Below are 17,536 nucleotides of genomic sequence, written 5' to 3' on the forward strand. Positions count from 1 at the left end.
ACAAAACCGCAAAGAGATTAGTCCCTCGAGGAAACTTCTCACTCCCTGGCCGCCGACCATCCGATGAGTGCTTTAGGGTGCGTTACGTTGATTGCGGGGCCTTTACGTCGTAATAGATGAATTTATATTGCTTTTAGCGACGAAATAAAGGACATGCCGCTCTGCATATATTGTAATGTAAAACAATATAACTTTCTCACCAGTCCTCTGATGGCCCCGCCGGCGTTGCCGCCCTTCTTGCTGGCGACAATGTCGCTGACATCTACACGCCCGCTCCATCAAGAATCCAAAGGCACAAGCACTTTTCCATAGGCTCGGGCACAACGTTTGTAGTCGACAATGATGACCACCTCAAGGGCTTCGATGCCTTCGCAACCCCCGACCTTCCCTTCCTTGCAACCCCCAACTCATCGTGGACAATATCAATAGTGCCCTTTTCATCAGTACTAAGTCCTCCAGATATGGTGCGCATCTCCAATAGGCGCAAACAACAGGTATAACATGATCACCAAATTTATTACGACGCTCACCTTAGTTTGTTAGCATTATGATCGTTTGCTTGCCGCACGTGCACGGACTTACATCGGCGAGCAACTTCTCATGATGTTCACAACATTTCCTGATTCTAAACAGGCCATCTCGAGCGATTCCGTGACGAGATCCTCGCCGACTAAGCGGCTCTTGTCGATGGCTGGGCCGACGCCACGACCGAGCTCGGCTTTACATCCACGCTGGCGCCCCAACTAGAGCGGTACAAGTTTATCCACAACCCTACTCGCATCCCGAAAGACGCGCACGGCCTTTCCTCGATGTCCCTCACGAGGTTGAAGGTCACCGCTGGCCACCCACGCACTATCTCTACGCACCGCTTAGCATCTGCGTAATATTCGATGTCAGAGGTCCCCTACGACCGAATCCTGCAACAACCTATTGGCCTTCTTCTCTGTCCGCACGACCTATAATTCCACCACCCAAAAAGTCGAAGGCCAGAACAGACCGCTTGTGGTCCTGCACGCATTTCTAGTCTGAGTCTCTTCTCTTTCCCTCGTTGTTCAAAGGTTCCTTGATTTCTTTTTCCTTTATCAGCATGTACTTGACAGATGATGGATTGCTCCATTCTTTTTTTACTCGTGGACCCCTTATTTTTCCTTTCTTGTCGGTATGTGACAGATGATGGGCTGCACATTTCTTTTAGTACTCATGTGCTCGTCTCTTCCATTTGCGTTACAGTTTGGTTTATTATTGACAACGTTCCACATTTATGTGCATGATGATGAGTTACATATAGACTGTCTGTAATTCCACATCCAGTTTAAACTCTTGTGTGCGCAAGTGAAACGTGACTGGTTGTCTCTTTCTATTCTTCTCAGCCTCTTAATTATAGGCACGAAGTGGAGAATACACAGCCGGTGCTACCATGCTATACATGCTTAACGTTACTCAACGATGCACCATTTGTTGGAAGCTGCGTCGCTTGATTGCTGAATTGAGGGAAGAGATTTCCGACATTCCGCCGATGTATAATGCAGCAGATCGACGCTTGTTTGAAAGCATGCGACCGCAAGTGCTGCATGTGCCTCCCGATATTGTGACTAAAGTTCAAGCGAGCAAAACTCGGATACATAAGACCCGGGCAAAGGTTTATGGAGATCATTCCAGGACATTAGCACAGTCTTGGTACTATCCCATGTTGGTGGGGAGTCGGATTCATACATGCCGGGTCTCCCGATCGTCCTTTCCATTCCAATGAGTCATTCCTAGCCCGCCGTAAACGAGCATTCGAATCGGAACGACCTCCCGTTGTGCACGGGCAGTGTGGGTTTGATCACGTCCTTTGGATGTTTGAGTATATCTGGCAGTTGAAACTGATTTGTGAAATGGTTGTATCGTGTACGTAGGAATCTCCCCAAGAAAAATTTAATAATGGAAGACTGACTAGTACCTGATCCATACTATGTTCAATTATATTTTTAGCGGTGTGCACCGTGACAGCGCGAGATCCAGCCATGTAGGATGCAAGCTTCTGTCGTCTGTGCAGGAATTAATCACTGATGCGAAGAAACTTTGATCCAAGGGGTAAGTAAGACAGTCCCGTTGAACACGGGAAGAGTAGAGGGGATACCGTCGAGGAGATAAATGGATTTCGACTGTGTCCAATTAGGGTACAAGGGGGGCACAGCTGGGGTTAGTTGCGGCGTAGTGGTCGCTAAAGGTTGGGGCGTAGTCGCTAAGACTTGATATATCAATAATCCTTGAACCTTTCGATGGATTTGCACAGCGAGTGAAATTTTGCATCAGGCGAAATTTTCTCCGGTCTGGAGAACTGGCCAATGAGTGACTAAATTTGCTATGGATGCGGTTCTGAAGCGCATGTAGAGTCTTGACCAAGTTCATGAAGCTCAGGCTGTTCAAATAAGTTAAAGATATTGACATCGCACCCATTCTGCGTACGCCTCTCCGAAAATATAGTGCACTGTAGGCAGCTCGTTTCCTATTGCAGGTCCAATGGCGTCGCTACTAAAGAGTAAGAACGCTAGAACGAAGTCATTCACAAGCGAGATGTCATTAATAATTTTGACCCCGATGTCCGCGGATTACAAAGGCGAGACAGATAGTTCATAGTGTTTCCCCATTCACTAGCACTTGCCATTTGTTTTATTGTGCTTGCTACTATCTAGAATACATCGGAACGAGTGATAGTGAAAACGCAACTCCTCTGCATGCTCACAGATAAAATTCTGGTTTTTTAGCATTAATGCCGTACTCGGCCAATGCGGCACTCAAGTCATCCATGGTTAGTGCGGTCCTTGTCTTATCCTAGAAGCAAGGTGATTTATGCAAGGCAGGGCAGTGAAGAACAGTGGCGTACCTTTGACCCTGGTCCAGTAAGGGGGCCCCGAGCGCGGCCACCAACGGCGTTCGTACGTATACGAGCATGCTGGTAGGCATCGGCAGCAATATCGGATACGAACTTCTGCGCGGCTAGGGAAAGCAGGCGTTTTCTGCATATGTAGAATGAACGTAATGAGTCTATACTAGAAAATATCCTGGGATACTCACAGCCGCACGTCTTCGCATTCAAATCCTACCCTCTGGAGATAGTAGTCTGTTACTTCATTGGGAATCTGGACAGCACTTTCAGCTCCACTTGAATTACGAAAGCTACACGAGTACCAGGGGTTCATAATCATCAAGCATAACAAGGAATTCAGCTAGGGTACGATCCTTGCGGGCCTCCTCGGCTGCCTGACGGGATTGTGGTTGAGTTGTTGCGGTTGTAGAGGAGCTTGAGCCTGGAGCCGTAGTAGCTGTTTGAGAGGACTGCGGCTGAGATACATCAGGAAAGGTTCCCGGTGGGTAGTATGTGTAAGGAGAAGGCTGGGATTGTGCCGTTGGCGAGTCTGCAAATGCTGCTGGGGTCGACATGATCTACGATGTTACAGTGAGCGCCGGAAGAAGCCTGTCGGAGTTAGCCAGGCAAGATGGTTGCAGTATAAAATCTTCCCACATGCAAATTTTACTTTTACCTTTGTACTCAATCGGTCGCATGGTGAGTCTTTTCTATCGATTTTCGAACCTGTTAGGTTCAGCGTACGTGCATATGATGTTTGAGGCATTTGGCTTTAGCAGGAGCGCACCCTGCGGTGCAGAAATATATCTCAGCTACCTTCGGGGGAGCTGCTTTGGCAGTATCCTTCCGCTTTGACTGATTCATTCTTTTTTTCTGTGTCTTACCTACCGACGGATTTACTGACGATTTTCTTGTCAGGCTCAGTTTAGTACGACTCCCATTGTATTGTAGAGTGTACAAGGCAGAGTTTAGGTTCAATGCAACATGTTTAAATTTATCTGTGATCGGCGAGAAAGTTTTGTCACTGGACGATAGGCAACCGGCACTTTGTGAAGATCTGAATGGTGGTAGTTGGAGCACTTGCACCGAAACGTAAGATCATAGGCTACGGTTATCTCGGAGAGTAACTTGTCACCTGAAAATTGCTTGATGGCGGCCGTGCTAAACGTCGGGTGAGTACGTTAGTGTCCATATAAAAAACTCTAAATGTAACTGTTGGGCGTTTACAACGCATTTATATACTTCACAATGTATTAGCCCGTTTGGCAGCAGCCCTATCGTCGGTCCTCGGAACACTATAAGACTGTCGATCATCCGAGCCCTAAATCCGCGTTTTTGTAAACTGAGACTAGTGTTCTTGTCTTGGCTCCACTGCCGCGGTAACTCTTCCTTACTGTCTTCATCACCACTTTGGCTCATGGCCTCCGGAAAATAGGTAGCGAATCTCCCGGCTACGTCTCCGGTACGTCCTACCAGGAAGAGGAAAGGGGACTTCGTCACTAAAACCAGCTGATCATGGCCAAAATTTCAACTTGAATGCTTACCATCATACCTTCACCTTCACGACATAATCACGACATTTATGTCCCACCATGAATGTCGACGTCGAGAGCAGTATACGCGTTAGGAACATCACTCCTAGTATGCATAATGTAGGGGGTCCCAAAAAGTCCGGATTGTCATGCGCGGAATGTCGTCGGTATGTCGTATCTGCTATTCACTTGGAAATACTAGTCCTACTTGAACTTGAACTTGTCTAGATCCAAGCTCAAGTGCGACAGGTAAGTCCAATAAGCAAGTCCATCTGCATTTCGATAGCTGACTTCTGCAGAGTGTTCCCGTGCCAGTCATGTATGCGACGTGGATGTGCGAATATCTGTCCAGAGGGTAAGAACCTAGCTCTTATAACATTCATTCATCTCATCCGCAATGTCCTAGGGACTCTCGCCGCCACGAAAGGAAACAAGTGGGTCCTTCTCGGCTCCTCCGACTCGGAATCTAACTTTAACTTCCTTTATGAAAGGGTTCTCATGGCTCATGCACAGCGGCTGTCAGAACAAGTAAAGACCATGACTGGGAGAATAAAAGAGCTAGAAGAAGCACTTCATGAATCTCAGAAATCCAATCGTGATGGAAGCGGACCACATCCTCTCCTGCAAACTTCCTCCCAGCCACACGAACACATTGAAGAGCCAGGCCTTCGGACTATCTACGATGATGAAGTCCACGATGTAACAGAAAGCATCGGATCTTTATCGATCGATGGCAATGGCCGCACTAAATATCACGGCGACTCCGTTGGGTCGGAGGTGAGCCAACCCATTCCGATCGTTTTTGTGCAAGCCCCTGATTATATGCGCCATCCAGTACTTTCAACCATTGTTTCCGGTTGGTTGAACTTCATTTTCGGAAGACAACATCACTCATGTAAATCACACAATAGCCTGACGGTTATCCATCACAGCAGAGCGTCTCGGCTGACCCGAAATACTTGGGACTTCCATTTGAGATCATTGATCTCTCCAATGCATACCCCTTCGGTCTGAGGGACAGTCAATACACGAAATTTCTCTTCTTACCTTTTCTGCCTCCCCGCGAACGAGCCTTGCAGCTTATGGAGCTATATTATCGAAATGTCGCATGGATGTGAGCTCGTCGTGCACGGCTGCAGCCGATGATCATTGACCTACGGAATCTTAGGTTCGACCCAATCGTACGAGACGACTTCATGACAAATATTCTAATCCCACTGTATGGCCACACCGGTTCCCCTAACGTTAATAACATCCATTCGCACCGACTTTCCGTTTTTTTCATCCTGCTGGCCTCAGGAGTCCTTCACGATCAATCACAATCTTCAGCGGTGCTTGCTGAACAGTACTATGCCCTTTCCCGCGCAGCGCTATCACTCGATCCGATTTCCCAAGACGCTACTTGCGCTACTGTACAGGCCCTTTTCATGGCATTCGGACATATCTACCAATCTGATCGTACGAACAACGAAGCCAGGTGGCTTCTCATGGGCATCGTGGCGAGAATTGCACAATTAGTGAGCATAATGCTGCCGTTTCGAAGAACCAAAGAACTCATGATTACACACTATCTCACAGATCGGTCTACGTAAGTGCCTCCCCACACTACATCGGTGCCGCACACTGATGGACGAATCACAGAACGCGATAACGCTGGGTGGGGTCTAGGGCAGGAAGAAATACAAAGACGACGCGTTTTATTTTGGGAAATCTACTCGGTTGACGCGTGGACGGTGCGCTCTTTGATGCTTGATCTCTCTGCCCGCTGAACTGTTTCAAAGAGTATCCTTCATGGTCGTCCACCTGCATTGAGCATCAATCATACAGACTGCCGGTTCCCAGAAGATCTCGATCCCGCGATCAAACCTTCAGGTGTTGTCGAAATGGGATGTAAGTTTCATTTGACTATTTTCTCTGCGAAGCGTTTCATGCCCACCCCTTTACGTGTTTTAGGGCATACCTGGAAGTTCCGCTACTCGGCAAGCTGTTTAGGAATTTCTGTGCAGCATGTGTTCAACACGCGTGTTCCAAGCTATTCCGCATTGCTCGAATTGGATCGAAAGATACGGAAATTCAGCCTGCCGGCACATTTACAATCACCAATGGAAGCCTCAGAAGCAGGGCGTGCTTGGTCTCCAGAAGCCCCTAAGGCAATGCAGCAATATGCTGCACTGTGTCACAGGGAAGCAAGTAAGTTGGGATCATTGTGATTCTGATCAGTAAGAGACCAATGATTGGCAGATCTGATGTACATCCATCGGAGCTGGTTCGTACAGGCTTTTCGAGAGGCCCCTACCAACCCCCTTCAGCACAAATATGCGCCCTCAGTCTTGGCTGTATATCGCAGTGCATGTCGGTTGATCTCCAGCCTCAATGGGTTGTACCGAGTGCATTCTCAACCGACGGATCGAACGTGGTTCTTCTGGTCGGCCATATTCTCTGCATGCGTGAGTCTATACAGTCCATTTTGATAACGCGTCTTATGTGGCGAGCAGATCGTTCTCGGAGCTATAGTGGTGGATAGTCCACAATGTACTCTTGCGTCGAACGCATTGCAAGAACTGGATCAGGGAATGGTGCTTTACGAAGAGGGTTCACTTCCCTGTCGGCCTCCAGCAACCATGGTAATATAGTCTGAGCCTCACGATTGAATGCTCTTTCTGATGCGTTTCTAGCTTGTCCTCCACAGACTGCGTGAACGTGCATTCACCTCCCTCCAGGCCGCGCAGACAGACAGACAATCACAATCTCATCGGTCGTCTATAAACCCCGGTGATCCAGACGTGCTTGGACCCCGGAAGAGTGGCATCGCCGGCACACCATTCGGCTCGTCAGCTTCAAGTGCAAGCCCATCTGGTTCAGACCGACGATCGTCAGAACTGTCCGATGGTGATATACCCATCGCTCAGTATTACGCAGCACTAGCAAATCCCGATCTCGTATTGCCAGCCACCAGGGAATTCGAGCTCCCGTTTTCTCAGACATTCGAGCCGTACTACGCTGCAGCTTCGGAAGAGGATATCGACGCGCCTTCACCGTTCTTTGACCCTGGGCTGCGAGCCGCGGTCACGGAGTCAAAGATGCAGCCCAATCAAAGTAATGCAGGTCCCAGTTCGAGTAGGCCTCCGCCACAACCAGTGCCATTATCATTTCAGCAAGTGTACAATCCGGACCATGCATAATCATCCATCATGTTTTGTTACCTATCGCACTCTCTTTCTTGTCACGCATACACGTTTTCGCTGTCCGCTGTATCCTGCATATTGCAACATCATTACGATTATTTTTTCTGCCGCACTTGAATTTTACAAACTAGGCCATCTTGATTAAATTCGTGTCATCGATTGGCATGGCGTTGGCCTCAGCTTGATCGCGCAACTCCATCGCATGAAGGAGTGTATCTATTTCTGGCGAGACGACAAACCGCTTGTTGACTTCTCCCATGATGTGCAAGCGTTTGTTTTGCAGATCCAGATGGACAGCTTGCTGTAAAAATGATGGCTGAGTTGCGCCAGTTACCTAAATAGAACTGTCAGCACGAGTGATACGAGCAAAAATATAGGAATTAGACGAACATCCATGAGGATGCCATTACTAAGGCGCATTTTGACGGCCCCGCTACGATATACTTCGAGCTGCCCGATGACACCATCAACTTTTGGTAGTTCTTTCGTTTGTTCTGCATCTGGCCCTGTGGATGTGCCTGCTGGATCTCCGCTAGGACCTGGTGGCTTTACGTCTGCTGCGAAAGACACTTTACGTGGATGGCTATCTGATGGAGGCTCATCAACACTCATTGCCGTCGGACTGGTCAATGGGATATTGGAGACGAATGTTGGAAACGGCTCAGGGAACTGGAAGAAGTAGAGACGCTCTTGTCGTATGTCTGCGTCCTATACCGTGAATGAGCGCGAGTACCAGATAGAAATTTGGGATAATGACCTGGTCCGCTTCACCTTGCACCGCGAAATCATCTATAAGGTCCTCGAGTTCTTCTTCTTCCTCGCTCTCACTAAGATCAAGGGCATTAGCCAAATCTACTTCCTCGATGTTCATTTCCTCTTCTGATATTGTCTCAGCTTCAGGTGGCAGAAAAGTGTTAGGAAACTACCTTTTTTCTTTATACTTGAAGGTGATGATGGATCCTCAAGCTTCACCTGAATGTCCTTTTTCTTCTTCTTTTCTTTACGTTCTTTGCGCAAGCTTTCTGGAGCCATCCAGTCCATCTGTCTCACGTTCTCCATGTCGATAATCTCGACACCTTCGTCCGGATCAGAGTAGTCATCTTCGTCAATGATCGGTGCTACAGTCTCCTTCTCCCTCTTCAATGAAGGAGCGGCAGCTCCAGAGAGACCAGCACCAAGAGCAGTTGCATTTCCAGGTCCCAATGGAACGATGGGTGTGAAATTGGAGCGAGGAGCGCTGCGCCGTGCTGAGGTGCCTGCGAGAGCAGGTCCCATAGCGAATGGCCCACTGGCAGTCATTTCTACTGGAACTGGGCGGGGAGCGGCACCGCGACCTTCTCCTCCCCTGCCCCTTCCCCGCCCACGTCCGCGCCCTCGATCAGTAGATGCATTAGGGATGGTTGGTGGGGGGGCTTCCTGCGTCCAGTTCAGGATGATGATGAGTCGCGTAGATGTACTCTACGATACTTACTTGTTTAACTTCCCTGGTAACGACGTCATAAAAAACCGTGGATTTAGATTTGGCAGAATTGGCTCACTCTTTCTTTCTTCGTGATGGTAGTGTGGGTACGAACTTGAGCTTCTGTGATCCTTGTCTGGTCACGTCAGAAGGCTTTTTTGCCAAGCTGCCTATGGCTTTTGGTACGGACGGTCCTGGAGTGCCTGATGGCGTGGAGGACGCGCCCGCATTGCTCGTAGATATGGTACTGTCTGCCATGAAACCAGATAAATATCGCGAAAAAGTCACCCAGTTTACATAACGTTCAACACGGGTGTGCACAGCCACGTGTTAAATTATCTACCAGATTCCTTTGATCAACATACAGCTGCAGTTACGCCCAGTTCGCAATTTTTACAATGGGAGAACCAGAGCACATCAGGTCGACTTACAATGATATACACAACATCATCAGAGGAACCTCGGACAAGATTGCGTCTGAATTCAAGCCTGACATGTTCATTGCGATCGGTACGCTAAACTCGTAGTCCGAGTGCTTTCATGATATTTCTAATGCTCATATTGCCCACGAAAAGGGGGAGGGTCAGTTCTATTATATCTAATCAGTAACTCCATCTCAACTCTCACCCGACAGTGGCTTTTTCCCAGCTCGTGTACTGGTATGTCGCACAGAAGCGATACAGCCGGACCTGACCTTCTAATCCGCCTTGTGTCCGGTCTCACAGCGCACATTCCTGAAAGATCCTTCAACGAAGACCAATATTCCGATTCAAGCCATTGGTCTCTCACTCTATGAATCTCTTCCTGGTACAACTGTAGAGCAGCTTAACGGCGAGGTTGTTCGCACCCAGTGGCTGTACGGTGTTATCAGTTGCACACAGGATCTAATATTGACACGGGTAATCTCGACAGAGGGCCAGACCCGGGCAAAAGATTGCTCGGAAGACGGGCGTTAATCATCGTAAGCTCTAACTCCTCGGTTTTTATTATGTGAATCCAACCAATAATTTGAATAGGATGAAGTCGACGATACGCGCAAAACTCTCCAGTAAGAGCTCCACAAAAACAGTCTTTGTTGGTTGTACTCATCCTATCCACTATTCAGATATGCATTGAGTGAGCTCCAGAAAGATGTTGAAGCAGAACTTCAGCTGCTTCCAGAGTCTGAGCGTGACTCGAAACGCACGAAGTTTGCAGTCTTCGTGGTGCACAACAAGCTCAAGCCAAAACTTGGAAAGCTGCCACCGAATATCCCGTGAGTACTACAACAAGTGTTTATTTCACATGATTTCACAAAATTTCCACAAGATATTTCGCAGGTGCTGAAGTGGAGGACGTGTGGTAAGATTTATTCCTTTTACTCCAGTCTGATGAGAGTTAAACGAATCATAGGCTTGATTATCCGTGGGAAGTTATGTGAGTATTGTTTTCCAATCTCCATCGATGATGAATGATTCAGCGTATTTTTTCGACCTTAGTGATATTGAGGAGCATGATCGTCTGGCAAAAGAGGACAAGGAGAGGAAGAATATAACAGTTGAGGAGCACTAACATTACTAGGGACAAGAAGACATGTGTATGCTGATCCCATCCCTATAAAGTATTTGCTTGGCGTCCGTTTCGTGGTTGATTTAAATTTTACTCGTGCTTGGCCGTGTCATTGTGGTCCATGACGGACTTGAAAACGGAACCAAATTTCAGTCCGAGCTCTAGAATTGGTATTTAGCAAACACCGGCATTATTAATGATTGAGTAATTTACTGTTCACGCCGGTTTTGTTCGGACGAGTCGCGTTTTTCTCTGCGCGATCATACTTCCGACAAGACTCACAAGGTTGACCTCTTCCTAGTCCTGCCAACAGCGCACTAAAGACACGAGTTCAGTCTCTGTACGGCGAGGCGGTCATCCTTCGAGATTTTTGTCGTGCACCGTTACTACTCCTTTACGGCGAAAAAAACGGCCTTAAGGCTTACATCTCCACTGTCCTTCTTTTCTTCCACATAGACTGCTTGGATGGCTGAAGAGCTTGACTATGAGGCACTCCCATCTGACACTAGCACTGGGGTAAGTCATTTAGCTGGTCTATCAGTAAAATTTGCACCAACTAGAACTACAGGTTAACATGCTCGCCGGAGCTCTGGTAAGTTTAGAGTTTTCGGCCCCCACCTCGCACTCGCGTTCGCGACGGATTTGCGCACTGTAATGTCCCAAGGACGCATACTGAACTTTTCACTCAGGCTGGTATCACAGAACACGCGGTCATGTTCCCAATAGACAGCATAAAAGTAGGATCCAAACTTCGTCAGTGACATGAGGTTGACAGGATATTTAGACACGAATGCAAGTATTCGCCACGTCACCTGCTGCTGTTTACACAGGGATCGGAAATGCATTCACTCGGATATCATCTACGGAAGGCATGCGAGCTCTATGGCGAGGTGTCTCTTCAGTGATATTGGGTGCGGGACCAGCCCATGCAGTCCACTTTGGGACGTATGAGGCGATGAAGGAATTAGCGGGTGGCAATGCTGCCGGAAATCAATGGCTTGCAACATGTATGTTCACCATTCGTATTCGTTCCCTATCGACCATCGCCTTCTCCTTCCACATCGTTTTGTCACTCATATCTGGATTCTAATTTCCTGGCTGTCTGCTACGTAGTCAACATGTACTTACCATTGCGTCACAGCACTGGCAGGTGCATCCGCCACCATTGCTAGCGATGCCCTCATGAACCCCTTCGACGGTGAGTTCCCAGCTACTTGTGCCACACTCTCCAACTCATCACACTTCTTATAGTCATCAAGCAACGCATGCAGGTGCACCAGTCGGAGTTCCGTTCCGTGTTTACTGCATTGCGGGTCGTGTACCAGACAGAAGGCCTCTCTGCGTTCTATCTCTCGTATCCCACAACCCTAACGATGTCAGTCCCGTTCACGGCCGTGCAATTCACAGTCTATGAGCACATGAAAAAACTTTTAAATCCATCGGGCGACTACTCGCCAATCACGCATATGATCGCAGGTGGTATGGCGGGCGGCGTGGCCGCAGGTGTCACCACTCCTCTGGATGTTGCGAAAACCCTTTTGCAGACCAGAGGCTCATCACATGATTCCGAGATTCGAAGAGTTGGGGGAATGTTGGATGCACTTCGTATAATATGGAGGAGAGATGGAATAAGAGGGTTTGGACGGGGAATGTCACCACGAGTTTTGACGCACATGCCCAGTAACGCGTTATGTTGGCTATCTTATGAGTTTTTCAGTAGGTCCATTCTCCTGGTCCAGTTGAACGCCCACTCATATTATTTACAGAGGTTGCTATTCGCGAGCAATCATAGAGTCGCGTCCTCTATAGACAATAAGGCACGGACCGTACTTGCATGATGTCACTCTGGTGTCATTTCATCACTACCGTTACATTACTATCAGCTTATTCCAGTCAGCTGCTATATAACACTGACAGTGTTTAGAGATCCGCATGCTCTTGCAGAGACCTGTCAGATCTGGGGGTTCAGCACAAGACCAGTGAGAATTTGGCTGTAGATTGAGTTTAGTTTACCAAAGGACTGAGTGTATATGACACGATAATCGCCACAGGCACATTTATGTCAAAGTCATACGACTGCAAACCTACAGGCTGAGTATGTATAACAGCTACTGTGGTTACTGGCTCTGGCGACACCATGCGACGTGTTCAACGTTGAAGATATCAGAAGGCTCGGAAAGTCTTGTACATGGGATCATTGCCCCCTATTCGGATTTTGGACTCAGTAGAAATTCATGAGTGTGGACTAGTGTCAGAGCTGATGGACCCTTTGCAATGAATGATATGCAGAATATGTTGACTCAAGAACATTGAGAAAATGTGGGGTATACTACGTATCCTACAGTAGTACGTGGCGGTGGGTATAATTTTTTCTCCGTTTCTTCTACACATGCACGACACAAGATGTCTAACTGGAAACCATGACCGGATATCAGTTACGCAGCTCTGCGTAATGTGTAACGGTTGCCCCCATACAGAAAGGCACAGTATAACTGGAAGGACAATATCCTTCCCTTGTTATACTTCTTTCTCTCAACATACCCCACATGACCCACCAGTCTTCAGCTGCGTCCCGCGCATTATAGCCGAAGACCTCGCAAATCTCATCCCACTGCCAGCGCATTTTCGACTCGTCCCAGCCCTTGTGCCCTTCCACCATCATGCCGTAGAGGGCCTGATCTCGTGCATCACGTTGTGGCCCAGGACCCACCCATACCGTATCAAAAGCCTTCGTCTCCTTTGCATATATGGCGCGCGTACGTGGTTCGCGCAGCTCCTGGAACGCTTCAGCTAAGTGAGGTAATTGATCCCAGGCTCGTAATCGAGAGAAGAGGGTGCCGAGCACTTCAGCGTCCTCTATTTGCATACTGCAACTTTGTAGAACGCAAGGCTGTAGATGGTTATTATTATCGTTCGGAGTTCGGAGTTCATATGGACTTACATATAATGGATGGGCAGCTTCTCCCATAATGAGCAGCCTTCCTGATCCATCTGTCCATTCTTCAGCGCATTCTCTTTGGAAAAGTCGCACCCTCTGATACGTAGCAGGTATATCCAGCAAGCGCTGCAACCTTATCAAATAATGATGTGTTAGATCGTTGTGTGGATGTCGGATCAAACAACGCACTTCGGTTCAAAATGAAAAGGGAGCTTTTCTCGAGGTACGATCACATCCCAACCATCCTTGTCACCGATGCCGTCAACCTCGCTGTCAGGTAAAAATGCATGGATCGCAAATTCAGCCCCTCCTGCCTGTGAAGATTGAGTCATAAAAATACCACAAAGGGAAAACCATACCACCGTGAAGGCTATGACATGTCTAGAGTCTCCAGTCCATATCGGGTACTGAAATGTGCAACATGTGAACTCTCATTGGAAGGAAAGGGCGGGCAACGTACGTCAGGTCTATTTTCATGAAATCGCGTCAGGTCGCTGAGCTCGGGGTCATTTTGAAGGACATCCCGGGATATAATCGCACTGCTCCAGGTTTCCCTGTCAGCGGCCGTTCCCGACATATGACAATGAGAAAGGCAGATTACACGTAAGCACTGTGCCCTTCTGGCACCTCTTCGCTTGACCACCCTCCGACCGCTTCGCGGACTGTACTTCGTGGACCATCAGCGCCAATAACCATATCTGCTTTGAGGACGGTGCCATCCTGAAGCTCAACGCGGGGCGGGTCTGCGTGCACGCTGGTGACCGTTGTGCCATATGTAATACGGGCACCCGCGTTGATCGCTGCACGATGTAGCATATCGTAGAGGTCACGATACTGCAAAGCAGAATGAACACCTTCCAGGATGCTTGGGCAGGTATAAATAAACTTACACTTATAACCATATAGTCCGCTCCTGTCTCCTGAAGAACATCTTCCTTCCATTCGAGGCATCCTATGACTTTTCCAGTATCAACTGCCAGGTTCAGTTTATGAGCTGGAGTTCAATATCAACTGCATGCTACGGGTTCCTTACTTGAAATGAATGTGCTAGCACGTGTGCTCAGTCCGTGTTTCAGTAGTTCGTCCTTGAATCCCCAATCCATCAAAACTTTGGTAGCATTAGGTGGGAGATGGGTACCACCAGCGCGCTGCAAGATTTAGTTCAGAGTTTGCCTTCGCTTTCGCACACACGACCCACTCGGTTTGGCCCTGCAGCCTTGTCGAAAACACGAACACGATGCCCTGCCTGGCATAATCTAAACGCGGTGGCCAGGCCAGCAATACCTTACGAAGAGAATTGAACACAAGATCAACCTGCAAGTTGTTCACGTACCAGCTCCAACTATTATGAAGTCAATGCTGAGCGGTGCTCTTCGTTTTGACGATGACATGAAGATACACGGCGGAACTAATAGTGTAAATTGTACAGAGGGATAGAGAACGGGAGTAAAAAGGTAGAGGTTGATAGAAATGTCAAGGTGTAAGAAAGAAAGGATATTAATCGCTTTCCTTTCAATATTCTTATGACATTCGGGCCTTCGGCTGATGGCGTAAAGGCTTCCCTTCCCATATATGAGAGAAACGCAGTACTGGTAAGCGAGAACCGTCCGTATCAGGGTATCCGGGCTAATCCAGGAGGACCCGACGGGCCCGGTAGAGCATGGCAACGTTATGGTTTTCCAACACTGATCTGTGCGAATATCTGTGAATATGCATGCTACTAAGGGTCTCAAAAGACTTACATCGAAATCAAATCAGTAGCTCGGAAATTTATCTCAGTGCTGATTGATTAGAACGTATCGAGAGAAGCGTGTCAACTATGAGTCAGCGCTATCAGCGAGCGTGACAACCTCAGCAGTGAGCGGCGACCAGCGGAGGCTAAGAGGCTAATAAAAGAAGCCGGCGGGAGGGTGGGCCCGGCACGAGGGAGCAGTGTGATCAAGGGCATATGGTACTTACGAGTTAATAGACTGCGGGGGGAAAATGAGGTACATGTTGTGATCACTACGGCATCGGTGAACTCTGGTAACCCAAAAACAGACCAAGGAACTTGCCGCGAACACTGCGTATCATAAGGTTATTCTGCAGTAGAAAACTCAGGGTTTGTGGTCGAAAAACCATCCCTTACGCGGGGAAATAAGCTACACAATCATACATTTGCAAGGCCGTCTTTTTCGCTTCGAAATCGGCGGAAAGGGCGCCCATTTACTTTGAGACTGTCATCTTTCGTCATAGTGGCCTGGGCTTGTGAATGCTTTGCTAAACAGAAGGTCTCGTTTATCGTTGGTTTAAATTTATAAAATAGATCACATCGCACCAGCTTGCTCAAGCATAAGCGACAAGATATCACCAGAGTGCATCATGATCGCCCTGAGGATATCCAGAACATCAGTGTCTTCTCCGAGTCGGTCAGATGCGATCCAAGGCTCGGGAACGCACATCTATCTGGTCTGGTCCCATGTTCTACCTTAAGTTCGCCTCGATAATATGACGTGGCCGCCCACCCCCATCAAGGGTGCGCCACAACGGTAAGTACGACATTCTAGAACAATGCCACGATGTCAACTTCTTCAACAGTTTGCCCACGGCCATAAGTCAGAGCTGGATGATGACGCGCTCTGCAGTGTAGGTATGTAGGAGCTTGCAGGCTAATATGATATATGATACGATGATAGATAGAATGAGAAACCCCGGTAAAATGGAACATACATCGTGCACGAGTTTTACTCCTTGCAGTGGGCTCTCAGGGACTGATGTCCAGACTTGTCCCATCAATTCTATTGAGCTTCCGCGTTTCAATCGTGGTTTCGGGGGTGTGGCGAAAGATAGGCGCGCAAGTGTCAAAAGGAGTTCGTACACCGAAACGGACGAATTCCATTCTTTCACCCACACTTGTGACGTGACTAAGAAGATACGTCTCAGTCAGGATAGTCCCAAGCCCAAATGCGTTTATATCATTGTTTGTGTGCTCGTGCATAAAAACCTTCCCATAAACACTGTAACTTCTGTGGGCGATCAGAACTATCAGAACCCACGAACCTCGAGATTGCCAAGGTAGCTTTAACATCCTTGCCCGTGAGAACCTGAGCTACTGTGAGCCTGATACCCAACGTAAACAGCCGCCCGGGCCGCATAAACCTTGTGTACATAGTGCATTCAGGCGCGACAAATGTCGATCCCTCGACCATATCCGAGTCGGACCACCTGTGAATCCAGTTCAAGACTTGATAAGAAAATATAGACAGTCAGGCAACATGCAAGCTCGCCTTGTCACCGACAAATTCCTCTTCTGTCCAGTGGCGTGACCGTGAATATTTACGGGGCATGGCAGGGCCTGACTAGTTATAGTTGGGTTTTGAGTTTGGCTCCCGAGCCTAGAATGAACCGTTGCAGGGAATGGTATCAATGCCGTCGCACTGGTAAATCGTTGGCGACGAGCTAGGGATAGACAAGCGTGGCTTCAACTAATTTACTGCCATGCATGGTAGATCTCGGTGGTATGGATAGAGAGGAGTGAATCACACTGAGCGCCTTGACTAGCTCGACGACTAGCTCGCTGCAGGCAGTGCCGTTAGACTGGAGTAAATATCACTAGGTCCGTACGGTGGCATCTAGTCTCCCTTCGCCAGACCTATAAAGGAAGAAAGACTGTATTTCCTTCTAAGAGGTAGCATCAGGATTCGATTTCACAATGAATGAGTAAGTGGTAGTCCGTTTCACTGAGAGAATGCGAGGTACACAACTTAAGCACTCGTCAGCCAGGTAGCTGAAGCAAATCCCATAGCGATGAGCCGTTGATAGTACATGCGACCTCATGGACGGCTTGGTAATGAATTGGCGGAGTACAATATGTGACGAGCTTACAGCAGCGTGCGGAGACTTCTTGCAAAAGAAATCCAGGAAGGCAAGTCCGTTTTACTGCACCATCCAACATGAAGGTCGCTTCCTCTGTACGAGACAACGTAACTATGTTTACCGGAGAAACCCTACAGAATCAGTGTTAAGAACTCGTAGGACATCTAA

At 48.1% G+C, this 17,536-nt stretch overlaps 6 protein-coding genes across 6 annotated transcripts; 3 read left to right on the forward strand and 3 right to left on the reverse strand.

Annotated features, from left to right (window-relative positions):
- Positions 1-2,724: 2,724 nt before the first annotated feature.
- HD556DRAFT_1447992 (transcription initiation factor TFIID 23-30kDa subunit-domain-containing protein) lies at positions 2,725-3,426 on the reverse strand (the record flags this gene model as incomplete). The annotated part of the gene is made up of 4 exons (XM_041307366.1): positions 2,725-2,817; positions 2,870-3,002; positions 3,061-3,125; positions 3,175-3,426. The coding sequence occupies 4 exons, from the start codon at positions 3,424-3,426 to the stop codon at positions 2,725-2,727; spliced, it is 543 nt and encodes a 180-aa protein (XP_041155461.1).
- A 1,068-nt stretch (positions 3,427-4,494) lies between these two features.
- HD556DRAFT_1245430 (fungal-specific transcription factor domain-containing protein) lies at positions 4,495-7,565 on the forward strand (the record flags this gene model as incomplete). Its single annotated transcript, XM_041298532.1, has 15 exons — positions 4,495-4,550; positions 4,612-4,632; positions 4,683-4,738; positions 4,790-4,817; positions 4,875-5,160; positions 5,219-5,239; positions 5,295-5,497; positions 5,552-5,900; positions 5,962-5,971; positions 6,025-6,116; positions 6,165-6,273; positions 6,337-6,573; positions 6,625-6,830; positions 6,879-7,007; positions 7,059-7,565. 15 exons carry the CDS (start codon positions 4,495-4,497, stop codon positions 7,563-7,565), a joined length of 2,310 nt encoding a protein of 769 aa, XP_041155462.1.
- A 51-nt stretch (positions 7,566-7,616) lies between these two features.
- On the reverse strand, positions 7,617-8,984 carry HD556DRAFT_1404329 (RNA polymerase III RPC4-domain-containing protein). Its single transcript, XM_041303928.1, has 5 exons — positions 8,495-8,984; positions 8,326-8,447; positions 7,959-8,276; positions 7,696-7,902; positions 7,617-7,639 (listed from the first exon to the last, which is right to left on the reverse strand). Exons 1-4 carry the CDS (start codon positions 8,865-8,867, stop codon positions 7,696-7,698), a joined length of 1,020 nt encoding a protein of 339 aa, XP_041155463.1. The 5' UTR covers positions 8,868-8,984; the 3' UTR covers positions 7,617-7,639.
- Positions 8,985-9,425: 441 nt separating this feature from the next.
- HD556DRAFT_1499285 (uncharacterized protein) lies at positions 9,426-10,735 on the forward strand (the record flags this gene model as incomplete). Its single annotated transcript, XM_041308929.1, has 10 exons — positions 9,426-9,537; positions 9,603-9,609; positions 9,662-9,686; positions 9,753-9,883; positions 9,940-9,988; positions 10,044-10,075; positions 10,133-10,282; positions 10,336-10,368; positions 10,420-10,443; positions 10,506-10,735. 10 exons carry the CDS (start codon positions 9,426-9,428, stop codon positions 10,576-10,578), a joined length of 636 nt encoding a protein of 211 aa, XP_041155464.1. The 3' UTR covers positions 10,579-10,735.
- Positions 10,736-10,783: 48 nt separating this feature from the next.
- On the forward strand, positions 10,784-12,642 carry HD556DRAFT_1404341 (mitochondrial carrier domain-containing protein). Its single transcript, XM_041303929.1, has 7 exons — positions 10,784-11,091; positions 11,144-11,167; positions 11,265-11,312; positions 11,360-11,582; positions 11,717-11,773; positions 11,827-12,291; positions 12,342-12,642. The coding sequence occupies exons 1-7, from the start codon at positions 11,041-11,043 to the stop codon at positions 12,365-12,367; spliced, it is 894 nt and encodes a 297-aa protein (XP_041155465.1). The 5' UTR covers positions 10,784-11,040; the 3' UTR covers positions 12,368-12,642.
- A 120-nt stretch (positions 12,643-12,762) lies between these two features.
- Positions 12,763-14,904, reverse strand: HD556DRAFT_1499307 (uncharacterized protein; the record flags this gene model as incomplete). The annotated part of the gene is made up of 10 exons (XM_041308930.1): positions 12,763-13,465; positions 13,517-13,646; positions 13,703-13,827; positions 13,873-13,920; positions 13,974-14,052; positions 14,115-14,347; positions 14,404-14,486; positions 14,547-14,661; positions 14,712-14,797; positions 14,847-14,904. The coding sequence occupies 10 exons, from the start codon at positions 14,902-14,904 to the stop codon at positions 13,007-13,009; spliced, it is 1,416 nt and encodes a 471-aa protein (XP_041155466.1). The 3' UTR covers positions 12,763-13,006.
- Positions 14,905-17,536: the final 2,632 nt, after the last annotated feature.

Source organism: Suillus plorans (genome assembly GCF_016647745.1).
Source record: "Suillus plorans strain S12 chromosome Unknown HD556scaffold_70, whole genome shotgun sequence".
Taxonomy (NCBI): Eukaryota; Fungi; Basidiomycota; class Agaricomycetes; order Boletales; family Suillaceae; genus Suillus; species Suillus plorans.